This window comes from Oncorhynchus mykiss, chromosome 17 (assembly GCF_057628025.1).
Source record: "Oncorhynchus mykiss isolate SJ-2025 chromosome 17, ASM5762802v1, whole genome shotgun sequence".
In the NCBI taxonomy this organism is placed as follows: Eukaryota; Metazoa; Chordata; class Actinopteri; order Salmoniformes; family Salmonidae; genus Oncorhynchus; species Oncorhynchus mykiss.
The window spans coordinates 12884640-12903559 of NC_143038.1; the positions used below are offsets into that span (position 1 = coordinate 12884640).

At 43.3% G+C, this 18920-nt stretch overlaps 2 protein-coding genes across 3 annotated transcripts in view; both read left to right on the top strand.

The window, feature by feature from the left end:
- Window positions 1-6655, top strand: part of LOC110493710 (cytoplasmic phosphatidylinositol transfer protein 1) — an 89047-nt gene extending 82392 nt beyond the window's left edge. Inside the window, exons 7-9 of the mRNA XM_036949706.2 lie at window positions 98-253; window positions 471-534; window positions 2536-6655. Coding sequence (XP_036805601.1) covers window positions 98-253; window positions 471-534; window positions 2536-2894 — 579 coding nt within the window. The 3' untranslated portion in view covers window positions 2895-6655. The remainder of the gene's footprint in view (window positions 1-97; window positions 254-470; window positions 535-2535) is intronic.
- Window positions 6656-8163: 1508 nt separating this feature from the next.
- On the top strand, window positions 8164-18321 carry LOC110493711 (nucleolar protein 11-like). 2 transcript variants are annotated; one of them, XM_036949708.2, is made up of 18 exons: window positions 8164-8347; window positions 8792-8905; window positions 9043-9099; window positions 9347-9501; window positions 9765-9822; window positions 9996-10137; window positions 10801-11001; window positions 11268-11344; window positions 11462-11585; window positions 11840-11934; window positions 12042-12107; window positions 12287-12471; window positions 15270-15395; window positions 15774-16010; window positions 16360-16438; window positions 16703-16795; window positions 16897-17004; window positions 17514-18321. In XM_036949708.2, exons 1-18 carry the CDS (start codon window positions 8201-8203, stop codon window positions 17625-17627), a joined length of 2178 nt encoding a protein of 725 aa, XP_036805603.2. In that variant the 5' UTR covers window positions 8164-8200; the 3' UTR covers window positions 17628-18321. The 2 variants fall into 2 exon arrangements, with proteins under 2 accessions (XP_036805603.2, XP_090060951.1); XM_090204825.1 differs by having other exon boundaries at window positions 16360-16432.
- The last annotated feature ends 599 nt before the right edge of the window (window positions 18322-18920 follow it).

An 18920-nucleotide genomic window follows, 5' to 3' on the forward strand; every position in this document is an offset into this window, starting at 1 on the left:
TGTGTGTGTGTGTGTGTGTGTGTGTGTGTGTGTGTGTGTGTGTGTGTGTGTGTGTGTGTGTGTGTGTGTGCGCGCGCGCATTTGTCCACCCCAACAGGACCTGCGGTACTTCAAGTCAGAGAAGACGTCGAGGGGCATGCTGCAGGAGGGCTGGAGGGACACCCAGGAGCCCATCATGTGCTCCTACAAGCTGGTCACCGTCAAGTTTGAAGTGTGGGGCCTGCAGACGCGCGTAGAGCAGTTTGTACACAAGGTCAGAGGTCACTCACACACGTACACACAGCCATGCTGTCCCCACTAAACCCTTCCGCAAAAGGCTTTATACTCAGTGCGTGAGTAGTATGTGACTTAGTGTTCACTATTTAAATAGCAAATAGCAGCCACTTACTCTATAGGAAGTGCTGGTACATTTTTGTAGATCTGCTCTGAGATCAGTGTTCTCTGACCCCCTTCATTGTCTCTCCCTATAGGTGGTGCGTGACGTGCTGCTCCTGGGCCACAGGCAGGCTTTTGCCTGGGTGGATGAGTGGATCGGTAGGTCGACAAGCATTGCTCTATTGGTCCTCTCACTATCTAATCACTGGGTAGTGTTCAGTAGGGCATTTTTTTTTATGTGTTGAAGGTTATAATGAGTGTTTATTATTGGACAAGTATAGGTAGTCCCTCCCAGTTTATTCTGTACCTAATGAACACTCCCCAAGTTTAACACTGGGACCTATGAAGTCACTCTTTCCTTAGAATGGTATCAATAAGAAAGGACTTCCATTTTGAGTTAAGTGGCTACTGTTGATGCTGTCTCTAATCTACTGTCTGTATCCTTGTGTGTAATAGAACTAAATAAGGCATGTGAACCCCTAAACACCATCCAATTCCCCATCACTGCATCTAACCACACTCTATCTTATACGCTCTCAGATATCAATAATCACGTAACCAAGGGGGCAGATTCTAAGCCCAGTTCTGGACTAAGAAGCAGGCGCAATGGAGAATCTCCATCTCCATTGAAAGTCATTTTTAGTCCAGCAATAGGCATAATCTGTGTCTGGGAAAATCGCCCCCTAGAAGTACTGTCATGTCCAGGGTTGGTCTGTGTTCACTAGCTCACTACTTCAGTCATACACAGACAGCAGCCCCTGGACTGCAGTTCCTTCCATGTTTATCTGTAAAAACCAATTCCTGCAATTCTGTGTTGGCGTTCAATCAAACAATATCCCTCCTGTACACTGGTCTGTTTCTTCTTGTGTCAGCAATATTTGTCATTCTTTTTGGCATCAAGGCTTGTAAGATGTTGGCATCAATGGCTCTATTTGCTACAATTTCCTAACAAAAGAATAGCAATATGCTGAAATATCAGGAGATATTACACAGAAGATATTGCACTCATTGGATCATGAAAGCTGTGTGTATGTGGGGCGTGAATGCATGGCAATAAGAGCAGCAGCAGTAGCAGTAATACTAGCAGGACTCTGATTAGCGCTCAGCTTTTTCCATGGCTGCAGGGTAAGTCCATAACAAGCCATTACTGCTGTAATGGGACACCGCTACTCACTCTCTCCCTTCTCCTCTACCTCTGGGGGGGAAAAAAATAACTTTCCCTCCTATGCACTATTTGGATGATTCCCCCTCACCCAACTCCTCCTGACGTATTTGGGATGACCTTGCCTAGAACTGTTCTTTGGGAATGTATTTTTTTCCGGCGATGCTCCCAACCCTTCTCGTCTGACTTGGAGGGTTCTGGATCATTTATTCTCCCTCTCTTCTCCTTTCCCTTCTCCCTCTATCCCTCCCTTTCTTCCTCTTCCTAACCCAGCTTTGGCCTGACTAGCTCTCTCCTCTCGACACCAACTCTTTTCGGTCGTGGGAAGCTAGCTCTGCCCTCTCCACCTCCTAATGATTGTGCTTGAACTTTGACCTTTCAGCCCCTCCCAAAAGCACTAATCACCACCCAGCGCTCTCTACTCACCCACGGCGTGCCCCTCCTCACTTAACCCCTCCTCTACCTTCGTCTTGAGTGTCCTAAAGGGAAGACGCCAACATCTCCACCTCCCTCCTCCCCTCTTTGCAGATATGAACTTGGATGACGTGCGGGAATACGAGAAAAGTATGCATGAACAAACCAACATTAAAGTTTGCCATGAGCAGCAAGAGCATTCCACGAACTCCCCATCACTGGATGACATAGAGATTCATGACAAAGCCAGCGTATGTGTCGTTTCATTTCCTCTTGTTCTGTTTCATATTGACGTGTTCTGTCGTTCATGTCGACATGACTCAGGAGGGAACCAATCACTCTTTTCCTATGCAAAATGTTTTCTGAAATAAGTGGTTCTTGCAAGCTTTAGTTGTTTCTATATCGGGAAAACATGAAGTACAAAAATATTCACATCTTGAGAAAATATCAAATGACTTTTGATTTGAAAATGTTTGATCATTTTGATTATGACATAACTAGTAGTGATGCCAGGCTAAGATTAGAAAGAAGCATTAGAATGCTTTGGAGTGCTGTCTCCCCCCTCATTCTCTCTCTCCGTGCAGACATGACGATGGATGAGGTGAGAGAGTATGAGCGCACCATCCAGGAAGCCACCAACGAGAAGATTGGGATTTTCCCCCCGTCGATCTCCATCAGCGAGATGCCCCTGTCCTCCTGCACCCTCTCCGGACCCGCCAGTGCACCCACCACCCCCCTCTGCACTGATGCGCCCGAGTTCCTCTCCGTCCCCAAGGACCGAGCCCGCAAGAAGTCCGCCCCTGAGACCCTCACCCTGCCCGACTCCGCTACCCAGAACCAGAGTGGAGTCCCTCAGGGCTCTATGCTGGTGCCAGTTCCAAATCAAAATCACTCCCCCTGGCCCTCCTCTGACTCTGACCAGGCTGAGTTAGGGGGGGAATAGGAGGGACGGGATGTTCTTTTCCCCCATATGCCCCGCCACCTCACTGTCTTAGTAGCCCAGCAAGACTAGCCTCTACGCCCCAGTGCCCAGTCCTCCAGGCCCAACTAACCATATCCCAGAGTTCAGTGCTTCTTACACATATCACCAGAGGTCAAAGATCTAACCACCAGTTTCCAATCTCCTACATCCTCAACATAAGTTGGTTTTGTCAGCCTTCAATGGATGGCTTCCTCTTCCTGAGATCTAGCCAATCAGATGTCTGTGTCATCTAAGCTGTCCATCAAGAGAACATATCCACAAGGGGTTTTGTGTCCTGTCCTCAATTAGCGATCCCTGTGTTAGTCTTAAAATACGTTATTGAAAAAATGCCAGATGGATTCTCTTTTTTTTATATATCAGGTCAGCTGATGATCCTTATGTAATGTAAATGTAGTTGCCATAACACCACGAAATTAGAGATACAATGATATTAATATTGTTTTGTGAACATCTTTCCATGGACTTCTCAGCCTACAAATATGTAGAAATATAATTTGGACCTTGAAATAAATACACTTTTTAAATTAACAAAATGGAAGTAGGAGTACTGTAGTATAGTTAGATTTTATAACTACATTGACACCACCTTTCACCTGGACAGAGGACAGACCATTCAAAACTGAACCCAGATCTGTGTATGTTCACGTCTCCACTCCACACTCCTACTGAAACAGATGCAAGATCAGTACAATCACAGAAAGAGATCCCTTCTCAGGTTTCCAGAGCTCTGCCTCAGCCCTCTTTAGGAAGGGCAGGGAACGTAACCATTCTCTCCTTGCTTTAAAACACAATTTTTATACCTGCACAGATATATCTATATACTATATCTATACTCACCTGTCTACTTAACTAACCTTTGGAACGTTTACACAACATTAGATAAGCCATGATAAAATACATATTGGGTATCAAGTTTGACATTGAGGAGTGATGCAGTCCGTTTAATCAAATTGGTATAGCAACAGAACAGATATGACGAGGGAAAAGGACATTTGGGGGATATGCTGTAAATGTAAGTGAACATTGAGCACAGTGGAGTTGATAAGAAATTCCATGCTTTCGCAGGGCACTCGCTTCAACCTGGCCTTATTCTATGTACTTGGTTATCTTTGCGTTGTGCGCTTTGTGTTTTTAGGAATACCGATAATGTTGCTTGCCAATGTTGGTTCTGTACCAGTTTTGGTGGGATCAGAAAGTTATTTTGACGCAACAACGTTAGCGGCGGCCATCTTTTTTCCCCTGCGCTAGCCTCACCACTGTGTCATCAGAAACTTTTGGAGGGGGGGGAGAGAAACATTGAGGACTGATGGTTTCTCTTTGTGTAATGCCCTAGCTACTGTTTTATACAATCACATAAATGCATAAAGGGGTCTCATATGCCGCATGAAATGTTCACAAACATGTATACATATGTGAAGTATATGTGTATATAAATGGCAGGATATATTGTGGATGCGAAATTGTGGAGAAAGCGAATGTGCCGTTGTCCTAGGCTCTGTAGTGTAACCATTGTATAGTATAGAGGAGTTTTAGCAGAGACTGAAACGGAGCATGTTCTGAGAAGACAACTCTCTACTCAGTGCCTCTGCATGCAAAAGTCTATATTGTCTCGTCTGAATACAAATCCAAAACATTTCAATGAAGAAAAAACATCCCATTTTGTTGTGATGTTAAAGGGCAATTGCACCACTTTTCAACCTCATTTTCATTATCTCCAGCACAATACCGGTGTCTGCATATGTGAAAATGGCACAGTTCTACATTTTGTAGAAAGAAATATAAAGTTACAAAGTTCTACCCGATGACATCATCAACCATTTTTTTTAAAACTGATTTTTCAAACACATTGAGATTCACGATGATGTGGAGCAATAAAATACCCCCCCCCCCCCCCCGGCTTGAAACTCGTTTCAGGTTTTGAAAATCACCGTTTCTCTTCCTTTTAATCCTACCTTGTAATGTCATAGAGAAGCATTTAGAACCTTCTTATCTTTGCAACCACAGATCATAGAAACACACCTTTTTCACATATCTAGACACCCGTATGGTGCTGGAGATAATGAAAATTAGGTTGAAAAGTGGTGGAATGGCCCTTTTAAGCCTACTATTCAATTTATTGTAATTTCAAAACATTGATTTGAAATACAGATTCATGTTAGTTACTTTCATCATCGAAATGTATAAGATTTTGAGAGAAAAAGCTGAAGTTTGTAGTACCTGTTGACCATTGTTTTGTCCTGAAGACGTCACATTACATTACATATGTGGGCATTTGCACTTTGTGATGAGAAAGCGAAATTAGCCGTTAACAAACATACTGACTGTTATATCTCTGTTTTTAGGGTTTTGTTGGACAAGCCGACTTGTTGGACAAGCCGACTTGTTGGTCAGATATAGACCACTCTACACTATAGACCCCTATAGACCACTCTACACTATAGACCACTATAGACCAGTCTACAGTGTCTTAACCCCAAAATGTCTCATCTTTACACAAGATGCTAACTATCATTCTAAACTGTACTCGTCTTTGCTGTTAAATTTCCTGTGGGATACATGTGTTAAATGATATTGACTATCAGGAATAAAAAAAGTTCCAGGGATATGTTTGAGTGCCAGTAAACTAATGGCAATATCAAAATGAACTCAACATGAAAATGCATAAATTCCAGGGTCAGTTCATTTTCGGAGAGAAGGTCGAGGTTTTATAAATAGTCAACTCTTTCATTGTCGGTTGCATGCTCCACGTAAGTTCATGAAGACTTTTTGAGTGAGCTTATCTGGAGCATGGAACCGAAAGTGAATGAGTTTACTATTTACGAAACCTAGTCCTTCACTCTGGAAAAATAACCAACCCTTGAGATTATACTTGTCATTTTCCGTTTCGTTTTGAGAGTGCAAAAGTTTGGTTTGAATCTACAACATTTAAGGTGCAACGTCCCATTTGTTAGTTCTCTTTATCGAGCTGTTGAAAAATCCACAGTAGAAAAGACCATTGTAACTACATACTGTACGTTACAACCCTATGTGCAAAATACATTTAAAAAATGTATTTTTGGTTGAAAGGACATTGAAAATAGGTATTTTTTCAACATATTATGCTCACTGTGAAAAGATTTACTTAGAATTTGCCAACCTCCCCATTGTAGTGTGCATCATCGACGTTCCAGTTGCTTTTGGTGATCCTACAGCTCTTTGACATAATGACATGAAAACTATATTTGAATCCATCTTTTTTTAATTTCTATTGTGGGGGACTGTGTTTACTTTTGAATTTTTACAATATACCTTGACTCGGAGGTTGGTTTTCTGTTATAAGTTTCACAAGTGCTGTAGTTTGATTTTGTGGTTTGCTGTATTTCAAATGGCATCTGTTCCATTCTAAGAAAAGGACCAAGCTTTCGTTGTGTCCCTCCTGGTGCGGCTTGCCAGGCTGTCGTGCTGTCTCCCTAGCTCTGGTCCAGGTTGTCACTGTTGCTTCCTGACACTGAGCCTCTTAAGCAGGACGAGCGTTAGCAATCCACACTAACACCCTGGACCAGAGATACTGTCTCCCTATCTGAAGTGCCATCCTTGTTCGGCTACTGGAAGTCGCTCTGGGTTCTTCCACTGATTATACTTGTTATATTTTTACTGCCCTCCTTGAGGTACATTTTGGTTCTCTGTTGTAATTATTGTTTCACTTTTTTCTTAATTCTTGTAGTAAATAAAGTTTACTTGCTACTACATTTTGCCATTGTTGGTTGTCAGATGTGGTGCCTCTGAAAGTTTGTGTGTGTGTGTGCATGCGCATGTTGGTGTGTGATTGCATGGGGGTTTGTGTGTGTGAGAGAGAGTGAAAGATAAAGAGCAAGGGGAATGAACATTTTGCTTTATACACTACATGACCAAAGGTCTGTGGACACCTGCTCGTTGAACATCTCATTCCAAAATCACGGGCATTAATATTATGTTGGTCTCCCCTTTGCTGCTATAACAGCCTCCACTCTTCTGAGAGGGCTTTCCACTAGATGTTGGAACATTGATGCGGGGACTTGCTTCCATTCAGCCACAAGAGCATTAGTGAGGTCGGGCACTGATGTTGGGCGATTAGGCCTGGCTCACACTCTGCATTCCAATTAATCCCAAAGGTGTTCTATGGGGTTGAGGTCAGGTCTCTATGCAGGCCAGTCAAATTCTTTCACACCGATCTCGACAAACCATTTCTTTATGGGCCTTGCTTTATGCATGGGGGCATTGTTATGCTGAAACAGGAAAGGACCTTCCCCAAACTGTTGCCACGAAGTTGGAAGCAGAGAATCGTCTGGAATGTCATTGTATGCTGTAGCGTTAAGATTTCCCTTCACTGGAACTAAGGGGCCTAGCCGAACCATGAAAATAGTCCCAGAACATTATTCCTCCACCACCAAACATTACAGTTGGCGCTATTCATTGGGGCAGATAGCGTGCTCCTGGCATCCACCAAACCCAGATTCGTCTGCCGGACTGCCAGATGGTGAAGCTTAGTTCATTACTCCAGAGAACGTGTTTCCACTCCGCTCCAGAGTCCAATGGAGATGAGCTTCACACAACTCCAGCCGACACTTGGCATTGTGCATGGTGATCTTAGGCTTGTGTGCGACTGCTCGGCCATGGAAACCCATTTCATGAAGCTCCACTAAACAGTTATTGTGCTGACGTTGCTTCCAGAGGCAATTTGGAGCTCAGTAGTGAGTGTTGCAACTGAGGACAAACAATCGGTTCCGTTCTGTGAGTTTGTGTGGCCTACCATTTCGCGGCTGAGCCGTTGTTGCTCCTAGATATTTCCACTTCACAATAAAAGCACTTACAGTTGACCGGGGCAGCTCTAGAAGGGCAATTATTTTACGAACTGACTCGTTGGAAAGGTGGCATCCTATGACGGTGCCACTTTGAAAGTCACTGAGCTCTTCAGTAAGGCCATTTTACTGCCAATGTTTTCCTATGGAGATTGCATGGCTGTGTGCTCGATTTTATACATGTGGCTGAAATAGCTGAATCCACTCATTTGAAGGGGTGTCCACATCCTTTGTATAAATAGTGTATATTGAATATAACCACAGGGGCACAGACCGCTACAGACGTCACACAACATTACCACAACTCAATATGAAATACCATAAACTAGTCACAGGGGGGCGCTGTCTGATCTTACCGAAGTTGTTCATCTTTAAACCAGACACTGAATACTCTATGGTAGCCGTGCGTAAGTCTCGCGAGGTTTGCACTTCCTATTTTCTTCATCCAGCATGGCCACGCTGTTTGAGGGATTCACGTTGTGCGGACTTGTACAAACGCAAAGTGCTTCAGATTCGGCAATTCAGGGAATTGAACTGGATGGAGACAGTGACCATGCCGTCGTCACCGATTCTACGAGAGCTGTCACTTTATACAAGGTAATGTTGACCAAAACAAGTGGCTGGAATGTTGAACCAGCTCAGCTGATGGGATGATGGCACACTCGTGTCCATTGACATTGCAGTAGGGGATCCGACGTGTTTCAAAAAATGGCTACATATAAAAATAGAAATGGCTCACTCTTAACAGTATTGCAATGGTGTTCAACAACGACCTAGCTACAAGTCTGCGTATTCATAAGGTTTACTTGAATCAATCGACGTGCACATAATCACACGTACTGAGACCAGTAACGTTACTACTAGATAGCTGCTTGGCGTGGGTTTGTTTGGTTAGCTGACGTTGGTGCCACTGTCAAAAAGGTAGTCACACTCGTCTTGTACTTGAATATGAACTTAACGTACCTTTTTTAATATGACCAAGGTTGTGTTTCTGTTGAAAAAATGCATGTGGTGTTTACGTATGAGGTGCTGTGTTGACAGGTTTCAGACCAGAAGCCTCTGGGTAGCTGGACGGTGAAACAGGGACAGTTGTTGACTTGTCCTGCAGTGTTCAACTTTCAGACCAAGGAATATGTAGTGGTCTCTGACAACAAGGTAACACTTGCGGACAAGTCCCACAAACATATAAACTAAACGCATTTAAAACATCTGGATTTGACAGTTCGACTTGATTCTTAAAATAAAGTTTTTGTCTTCATGTTGTTCATGGTCAATAAATGTTTACTCACTAGGTCATCAGAGTTTGGAAAGAAGAGGACCTCAATTTAGACAAAGCATTTAAAGCAACTGTAAGAATGAGCTCTCTCTTGCTCCCTCTCACACACATACAATTTCAATCTCATCTGCTTTGACTTTGTCAGTTATGGTGACATACTCTGCAAATTAACATGACCTGTGTCAGCGAAATCATTGTACCATAATTGAATAAAAATATGCCATATACATATATCTTACGCTTCCCTCTGACTTTGCAGTCATTTTGCGATGTCTCGCAGTTATTGGTCTTAACTACTTCCGTGTCTGCGTGTCTCTTAGGTATCTGCTGATGTATGGAGGGTCCACTCTGCCCCAGGGGGAGAGCCTGTGGTGCTGTTTCAGAGAGGGGCAGTCAGACTCCTGGACTCCCTCCTCTCTGCCCCCCAGCAGCCCATAGAGGACATCCTGTCAGAGGAGGAGAAGGAGGTCATAAGGTCAGACAATGGACACTAGTCTGGATTAGCGATCCATAACCTTCGGGTTGGTTGGCTTTAGTCCCATCACTATAGAGGCCGCTTTGCTTATTCTCTTACAGAGCCATGGATATTAAAAAATGTAGTCTAAAAAAAACTTGCAACTATATTAATTTGCAGTGAGTCAGAGGCAATGATAATGCTGTCAGTACTTGGTTCGTTTGGGTAACAATAGTTTGTGTGAGAAGCACACAGTTGACAAATGTCTTCATGTTACCTCATAGGTGGAGCACCAACATCGTGGCTGAGAAACAACACTTTGTCCTCTTCACGACAGAGCAGGTAGAATATCCTTTCCTTGCTGTACACCAGTACACTGAATAGCCATGTGCTCAATGACCTGCCAATGAGCAGGCATAAACCTGGTGCCAATTGCAACATGCTATATTTTGTGCAAGTATGAATTCAGTGCCACACTGTCGTGCTTAACATGGCTTCCCTGTTGTCCGTCACAGAAAGGGGAGCACTTCCTGTATGTGCAGAGGCTCAACCCCAACACCCTACAGAAGTATAGGCTGGAGAGAGAAGACTCTAGAGCTCCCCCATTGAGTTTCTCTGCCTCTCTCCGGGACAAACACATCAACCTGCTCTACCTGTGTGAGTACGGCCGTCACTTCCTTGCCGAAGTAGTATGTTATAAATGTTAATGTAGTGATGTTAATTCAGCTTTTAAGATGCATTATGCAGAAGTTGTTCTGGCATTTCCTGGTTGTTAAAATTCGAATAGTTATTTTCAGTTTGTGACAAAACAAACAATGTATCGTGTAGAGAATCAATGTACCATGTCAAATGCTGTGAAATGTCTTTTAAATAACCACAAATATTGTATTTCAGCTGTTTGAAGCTGATATACAAAACCGAAAACAAACCTTAAGAACAGAAAGCATAGAAATATCACACACAGAACATATGTACCACTTCTTAGACTTGTTTTCAATGAGTGACAGCTCTATAACTCACATTTCTGTGTGAATTTGGTCATGTCGCCCAAAAAGTTATATATTTCATTTCAGCTTTAATGGTGCCCCCCCCCCCCCCCCCCCCAGATAACCAAAATACTGTTGAAATGGTAGTGCATTCAATATCAATTAAGCACTTCACAAACAATGAAAAACGGTTGTTGATCATCTTAGTTCCAGTCTCATGATAGCACTTATGGTTTTCCTGAGAAACTTGCTCTCTCAATTATGTGATGGTGTCATAAGGCTATGATTGACCTGACTTGTGTCTCTGTCTTCTATCTCACTCTCTTTTCTCCAGACCCTAACGGCTGTGTGTACCAGAGTGTGGTGGCAGTGCAGGGGCCTGTGGGGCTAGAAGGGGTGCAGGCCCTGCCTCGTAGCCTGCGCCTGAGGCTGCCCGTTGGGGAGGGGGAGCTGGGCGCTGCCTCGGCAGTGGCCCTGGACGAAGCTCATGTGGCTGTGGTGGGGATGCCCCATCCCTCCGCCAGGACTGGCAAAGGTAAATATCAGGGTTGGGATCAATGCCATGTCAATTCAGGAGCGAAACTCAAATGTCGATTTTCCTCATGTGGGAAATTGGAATTGTAGTTTACTTCATGAATTTGATTGAATTATGATTCTCACACACATTCACCCAATCCAACATCAACACTTTTCGAAGTTCTGATTTGATGCATGTAAACAACGTGATGATATATCTTCCCCTTGTATGCTTGGGAGCTTTCACCATATTGCTGACATCCATCCCATCCTTTTTTTTTTCAGATTTCCTCTGCATCTGGAATACTAATTTCCAGACTCTTCAGGCTGACAAGGAGATGGTGGGAAGAATCTGTGGACAGGTAGGAATACTCAGAATTGTTAATTTTTGCCTCACAATTCTATACTTGTATCTTGCACTAAATAAGACCCGCTTCACTCCTTTTTATATCAATGATCATTCCTTCGTTTCCCCTCAGGTCTGGTGTTATTTAGGGAAGCTGTTTGTCCCTCATGGCAAGGCCCTCTCCGTCATTCCCTACGAGTGTCAGAAGTCCTCCCTGGCCTCGGCCCTGGGGAAACTACGACACCCTGGGATCGCAGGTCACACGGCATCTTCTCAGTAAAACAGTCACCAGAGTGGCGTTAGTCGTCCTTGACAGTGTCTGGTTGAATCTAAAATGGCACCCTATTCCCTATATAGTGCACTGCTTTTAATACCATCCCTAGTGTCACCTATCTAATGTACTTAATCTGTCAATTACTGTTGAAGTGATCTGAATTGCATCCCTTGAAATGTTATTATAAACTAACAGTTTAGTGACTGGGGTTTTATTTCATTTGCAATTTTTTTTTAGTGTCCAAATCGTCAGTGGCTATCCCCTCTTGGAACACCCTACTCCATGGGGATCAGCCACAGGGGCCCACCAAAATAGTGGATTCCAGGAAGAGTGTACGTTAACCTGACTTCCAGAATTGATTGACCCTAACCCTAATACTTTACCACTAGATTGGATTCATGTTAATTTCACCTGTTCTGATTGGTCCTCCCTTGTACAGAAGCTGAGACGGAAGAGCCAATCAGCGCCTGCCCTCACAGTGGACCAAGTACTGGAGCTTATCAAGGTATTTTAGATCAACTGTTCATTTTGCTCTTCTGTTTTAGTCTCAAGCAGTTTTGATGTTGTACATTGTGAGTGACCCACAAATGACCAGTCCCTTTCATAGTATGTTTATATCAAATATAATTGTCCTCGAGGAAATGTTGTTAGGTGTTGACTGTGGTCCATCTCCAACCCTTCCAGACTGGTCCAGTGGAGGAGGTCCGGAGGGAGGTGGAGGCCCTGGTCTCCAGAGGCGATGCCCAGGACCTGCAGCTCTCGGTGGGCCGGCTGGCCTGCCAGCTGGTGGCCCGAAGCCAGGTCGAGACGGCCTTCTACGCTCCCGGGGCCTTGGCACGGCTGGTGAAAACACAGTGCCTTTGCCACAGGTGAGGGTGGCATTGGGTTGACTGGACCTCCTATGGCACGGGAGTATTGGTCCTTTGGACAGGGAGGTTATCAGAATGATGGGCGTGACAGGTTAATGATGCTGAAAGGACAACAACCGTAATACCAGCACACGTAGGAGATTGGCCCTTTTCCAAAAAGTACAGTGGTGTAGTAGGTGTTGCGTACACTCCCTTAATCCCCACTGATGCAAAGTAGTGTAGTGGATCTACTTATGACATATCAATTATGTAGTACAATAGAGAAATCATGCACAAAGTAGCCTACACAATCGCGAAGCACGCAAAATATATGAAAATGTGCACCCATAGCCTAGTTTCAGCAGAATATCATTGGCAGGCAGCTAGAGCACACAGTTCTCAACTGGTTTTGGCATGGAGCAGCTCAGAAGAATGACGTCGGTAGTCGGTAGGGTAGATAGGAAGGATGTTTCAAAGTATGATTTATACCAGTAAATGGCAACACTGGGATGCAAAGCATGTATTGGTCTGAAGTCTTGGTTAGTAGGCTATTTGTGATGCGCAGTTCAGTCATCATGCCCTGTTTGCCTCGGGAGCGTGGGCCTGGGTGGACACAGGCCCACCCAATCAGATTGAACACAAAAATAATTATTTTTTACAAAGATATACTCCTCAGTACCCCCCACAAATATAAGTAAATACAGTTGAAGTCGAAAGTTTACAAACACTTAGGTTGGAGTCACCACTCCACATATTTCTTGTTAACAAACTATAGTTTTGGCAAGTTGGTTAGGACATCTACTTTGTGCAGGACACAAGTAATTTTTCCAACAATTGTTTACAGACAGTGAAACTCAGTGTTTACAGACACCTTCAAACTCAGTGCCTCTTTGCGTGACATGGGAGAATCAAAAGAAATCAGCCAAGACCTCAGGAAAAATAATTGTAGACTTCCACAAGTCTGGTTCATCCTTGGGAGGAATTTCCAAACGCCTGAAGGTACCATGTTCATCTGTACAAACAATAGTATGCAATTATAAACACTATGGGACCACGCAGCCGTCATACTGCTCAGGAAGGAGACGCGTTCTGTCTCCTAGAGATGAACGTACTTTGGTGCGAAAAGTGCAAATCAATCCCAGAACAGCAGCAAAGGACCTTGTGAAGATGCTGGTGGAAACGCCTACAAAAGTATCTATATCCACAGTAAAATGAGTCCTATATCGACATAACCTGAAAGGCCGCTCAGCAATGAAGAAGCCACTGCTCCAAAACCGCCATAAAAAAGCCAGTATGTAAACTTCCGACTTCAACTGTGTGTATATGTATGTATGTGTGTGTGTGTGTGTGTATATATATATATAACAATGTGATGTTCAGGAGACCATTTTGGAGGTCTGGGAGAAATACAAAAAAATATAATATAATTTTTTTTTGGTTCTCATCTGAAAAATATATAGGAAAACTCATTTTTTTAAATGTAGAAAACAGGATTTTTCACACAGGGTACCTTTCCTTCGCTGGGCACACCCCTTGGGCTTTTTCTTTAGCAAAATGTGAGTATACCCACTACCAGGCACCACTACACCACCGCATAGGGCCGATGGAAAGACAGCATAATGTTAAAGTATAAGCCGTCTATAAACTTGGACAGAATAAGCCAGTAGGTCCCAATCATGAGAATAGGAGAAACACAACCATTACGCTAATGTACAACTATTACTTCCCGTTGTGTAAAACATGTCATGTTTAGCACACAAAGTAACCGGTGACCAAAAGTTTAAATGCAACAATATTTCACACCTTATTTTGAAAGAGATTGCTAACAGCAAGCGTGGTGCAATAAAAAAAAACACATTTCCACTCACCAGATGATCATTTGAAACTTAACTTCTTGTTGAAAGTTATTCTTGAAAAGGGAGAAGCTAACAGCCTCTGCAAACTGGTCTGCAACAAAAGATGGCTGCTTGACCGCAGGGAAACTACTGCTCCCTATTGTGTAGTGTGGCCTTTGAGAAGGCAGTATTTACCATGTGTTTTTTTTTAGCATAAATGGTCCCACCTATTACAAGTCAATTTGATTGGTTGATTAAACTGTCACTCCAAAATGTTACCCTAATACAGTTGAATGGCAAATGCCTTCTATCTAGCTTATGATGGCCTAGCCAATGGCTGTCTTAGCTATCTAGATTTCTCACCCAACAGACCACCAAAAAAATTTTTTTTTTCTCTTCAGTGTTCACCTTTCCTTACCAACAAAATCTGAAGAGATTCAATCAGAACATAATTGAAAAGAACAATGTAATTTATAATTATTGTTATAATTATTTAATAAATTATCTGAAGTTGTAGAAGGCCCTCATTGTTCTCCACTGACTTGGGTTTAGTAATAATTGGTCGTGTCTCTATTTTCCCTCAGGTTGCATTTTTTTCACTATTCTGAAAGTCTAAATAATCCATATGTTGTTCTGAGATATGAATACTGGATATGTTGAACTCATTATTATGGTGGCCTTATGACAAAATTACAAGCATGGTCTTGAATTTGACTTTTTTGGGGCTTGGTCTTGACTCTGTCTCGGACCGCTTGTCACCCCCCCCCCCCCCACCCCATCCGGTTTTGGTCTTGAATTGGTCTCGAACACTGCCAGACATCATAGGTGAAGACATGTTGGGTGGGTACCTATCCTATTTCTTTGCCTATCAGTTGCAATGAAGGAAAGGAGACTGGGAAAGGAAGCTTTTTGTCATAGTATTTTCACACAGATTGTTGTTGAGACCCTTGGTTTGGTTCTGACCTGTTCTATGTCTTTCTGCAGCATGTGTCCCGACCTCCTGCTGCTGGCTCTGGAGCACAAGGACTACTTCCTGTGTCAGCTCTGCCTGCAGCTCTTCCCAGACATCCCTGAGGTGGTCACGTGTGCCTGCCTCAAAACCTTCATCGGGTCAGTCTAACCCGTCTTTTGTAACGACCTATACGTTGTGGATAAGATTCATTCTGGTGAAGTTCAGGATAGTGTTTCCTGCCAGTGCTGGAGCTTGATTATGTTGGCCTAATTGTTTTGATGGTTGAAGTTTCTACTCATTGTGTACAATGCATATTCTTTCCACCACATTGTAAACCAAGCGGTCTCTTTGTGGCTGTGTATGGCTTTTTAAATGGTTTATTTTGAAGTTCTTTATTTCTAGAACTTGTTTTGTTTGAACCATTTCCAATGCTTCCAAGTGTTGTTACGGCAAATACATAGTTTGTCAATTCATATAAATAGCCTGAAATCAGGATCGTTGTTGTAACGGCTGTGTGTCGCTCTCCCTCCTTCAAGTGTGCCAGACGACGATGTGGAGATGGTGAGCCTGGAGCCGGACAGCGTGTCCTTCATGGAGGGCCTGGTGGCGGCGGGGGCCCGGGGGGGCCAACAGAACGGCTTCAGCCCCGCTCTGTTTGAGGAGGACAGCTGTGACCCCCACCACCAGCCCAAACCTCCCCAGCACCAGGATAAGAAGAACCCCACACTGCAGCTGGAGGTCTGCCCCGTGGGTCTACGCAAGGCTGTGCTACTGTATCCTTGTGTGTAGTCTGGACAACCAATACCCTAAACACTGTTCCATTGCAAGACTACAGTAATATCTGATAATGTCATTGTTGAATAAACAGTGTATTTGATAGAATCATCAATAGTCAGATGGATTGAACCAACACAAGGCTGTGTTACTGTATCCTCTCACTATAGGTTTGTCGAATTGGTTGATTCGTTCAATTGTTCATTAATAGGGATAGATACAATGACACATTTCATTGTCAACAGTCTGCTGCAATGCACCATAATGTTTACCATGCGCTAATATCAGTCCATAGAAATGACTCTTAGACATGTGTGGAGGTGTTATAACTTAACTGTGCTGCCATAGTAATGAGGTCCTGCAGACGCCGTACAGTGACAACCTCCTCGTCCCCCACCTGAAGGACCTCAACGCTCCGCAGGTTATTGTGAGTCTCTCATCTCCTTGACAATATGCCATAGTTGGGATCAATTCCATTTCATTCAAGTCGATTCAGGAAGTAAATTCCAATCTTCCTCATTGAAGAACAATAACATTTTGTTTACTTCCTGACTTGAATTGGAATTGACTGTAATCCTGCAATATACCATGGTGGGTTTTTATCTATTGACTTCCAATTTATTAACTGCAGTTAGCTATGAGGATATGTTGAAAGACTGGTTGCATCCTTCTGTTTCCTTTCCTCTCCTAGCTCTTTCTTCAGTACCTCCAGTTCATCTATTTGAAATATTCCCAAGACGTCTACACACAAACGCCAGTTTTGAGATCGCCCACAATGACACAGGTTGGTACATGGAAGCATTAAAGTTATACAAAAGGTGAATGCATGTAATTATATTGCATTAACTTAATGTGTGTGTTCTGAATTTCCTTTTTCTTTTCTAGATCATTGACTGGGTGTGCTTGTTGTTGGATGCTCATTTCACAGTCTTGGTCATGGCTCCTGATGCCAAAGGATTGCTGTCAAATCTCCAAAGCTTTGTCAAATCCCAGGTATGTGCTTTCTCTTTGGTCCTCACTGCAAATTATAGTTGAGCATTTTTGTCATAATGGTTCCCTTGATAACAACTAGTGTAATTTGTTTTTATTGCTGTGATAATGAAACCCATTTGAGGCACCCAGGGAGGAATGTTTACCTCTTCAGTGGTTCAAACAGGAAAAGCAAGTGGTGTTGCCATTATAAATGCTAGCTGTTTTCTGTCACGAGCAGCATCAACGATATTAGGATGAACACGATGCACGACTTTGCTCTCACACAGTCACACAGGGTGTCTGCGGATGTGCACTGGTTCGCTCCACTCTGCTAAACCGTGCCCGCTACTGAACCAACCCAGCGGAGGAGTTTAGCCACACGCTTCAACGCTCTTATTTGTTGTGTAAATTGGCACACTACTGCTATTTACTTTTTGCATCTCCTTCATCTCGCTGATGCACATACTGTATGTATGTGGTTCTTTGTTGTACGGGTTGATTTAGCATCTATCCCCGTCTACCCATTCCAGGTGAAACTATTCTCTGAACTGGGGAAGATCGAGGGCAGCCTTCAAGAGCTCCACAAAATGAAGCCGTCGAAGGACATCAGCCAGTACTCCATAGAAGTCATTGAGCTTTTTTAGACCATATTTCCAGATTATTTCTAATAAAACTCTGCCGTTGACCTTTTCCCCATTTTTCTCTTGGTCAGTTGCATCGTTGTTCCACTTTGTATTTGGTATGCTACCGAAAGGTCCATGGTTCAACTGCTATATTATACCTATCTACTGTAGATGCCTACGCTGGTCCCAGGTCTGCTTGTGCTTTCAACGATGAACATAGGAGTTGGCTGTGCAGCGCCCAAACAGATCTGGGATCAGTCTAGTTGATTCCCAGATGTGTAGAGAAAATGATTCTCAAGTTCTGAACTGTGGCATTGCTGAGGCCAAGGTCCCTATAGCCATGGGATTTGTATTTGTCTGTATAATCTGAGGGCGTGTGTAGTAGAAATATTTGCTCATATGAATTATGTAGAAAACTATAGTCCCATGATATTTCATCATGGTATAGATACTTTTAACCTATGGAACATACTGCCCCTTTTTATAGGAATATACTGACATGTCTAAAAATAGAAATGGGTCTCAACCTTCCATATGGTTGACAATCTTGTGGTTGAATGTTGTATTTCATGAAGGCGATTTGGACAGTGAATAACGTCTCCCAATCACATTAGTCGCACATGTTTTCTATAGATACATTTTGTGTTGCATTCTAACAAAGTCAATTCTGAATTCATATGACAGTATTTGTATTAAAAATACCCTATGCACAAAATGAAACTGGCCTTTGTCCCATCATGATGAGTTGTATGGTTATCATATATGTATGTTTAAGTTAAGATTACATGGTACCATATACAAAAGTATGTGGATACCACTTCAAATTAGTGGATTTGGTTATTTCAGCCACACCTGTTGCTGATGGGCACGGGTGCAAGTTAGGTTTTAAAAGTAGGTGGGGATCATTATTATTTTTTTTTATACAGTCAGACTCCAAACGGCCTACCCAACCACTGAAGCGTGTAAAAATCCTCTGTCCTCTGTTTTGACACTGACTACCAAGTTCCAAACTGCCTCTGGGAGCAACGTCAGCACAAGAACTGTTCGTTGGGAGCTTCATGAAATGGGGTTCCATGGACAAGCAGCCGTGCACACAAGCCTAAAATCACCATGCTCAATGCCAAGTTTCGGCTGGAGTGGTGTACAGCTCGCTGCCATTGGTCTCTGGAGCAGTGGAAACGTATTCTCTGGAGTGATGAATCACACCACCATCTGGCAGTCCACGGACAAATCTGGGCTTTGGTGGATGTCAGAACGCTACCTGCCCCAATGCGTAGTGCCAACTGTAAAGTTTGGTGGAGGAGGAATAATGGC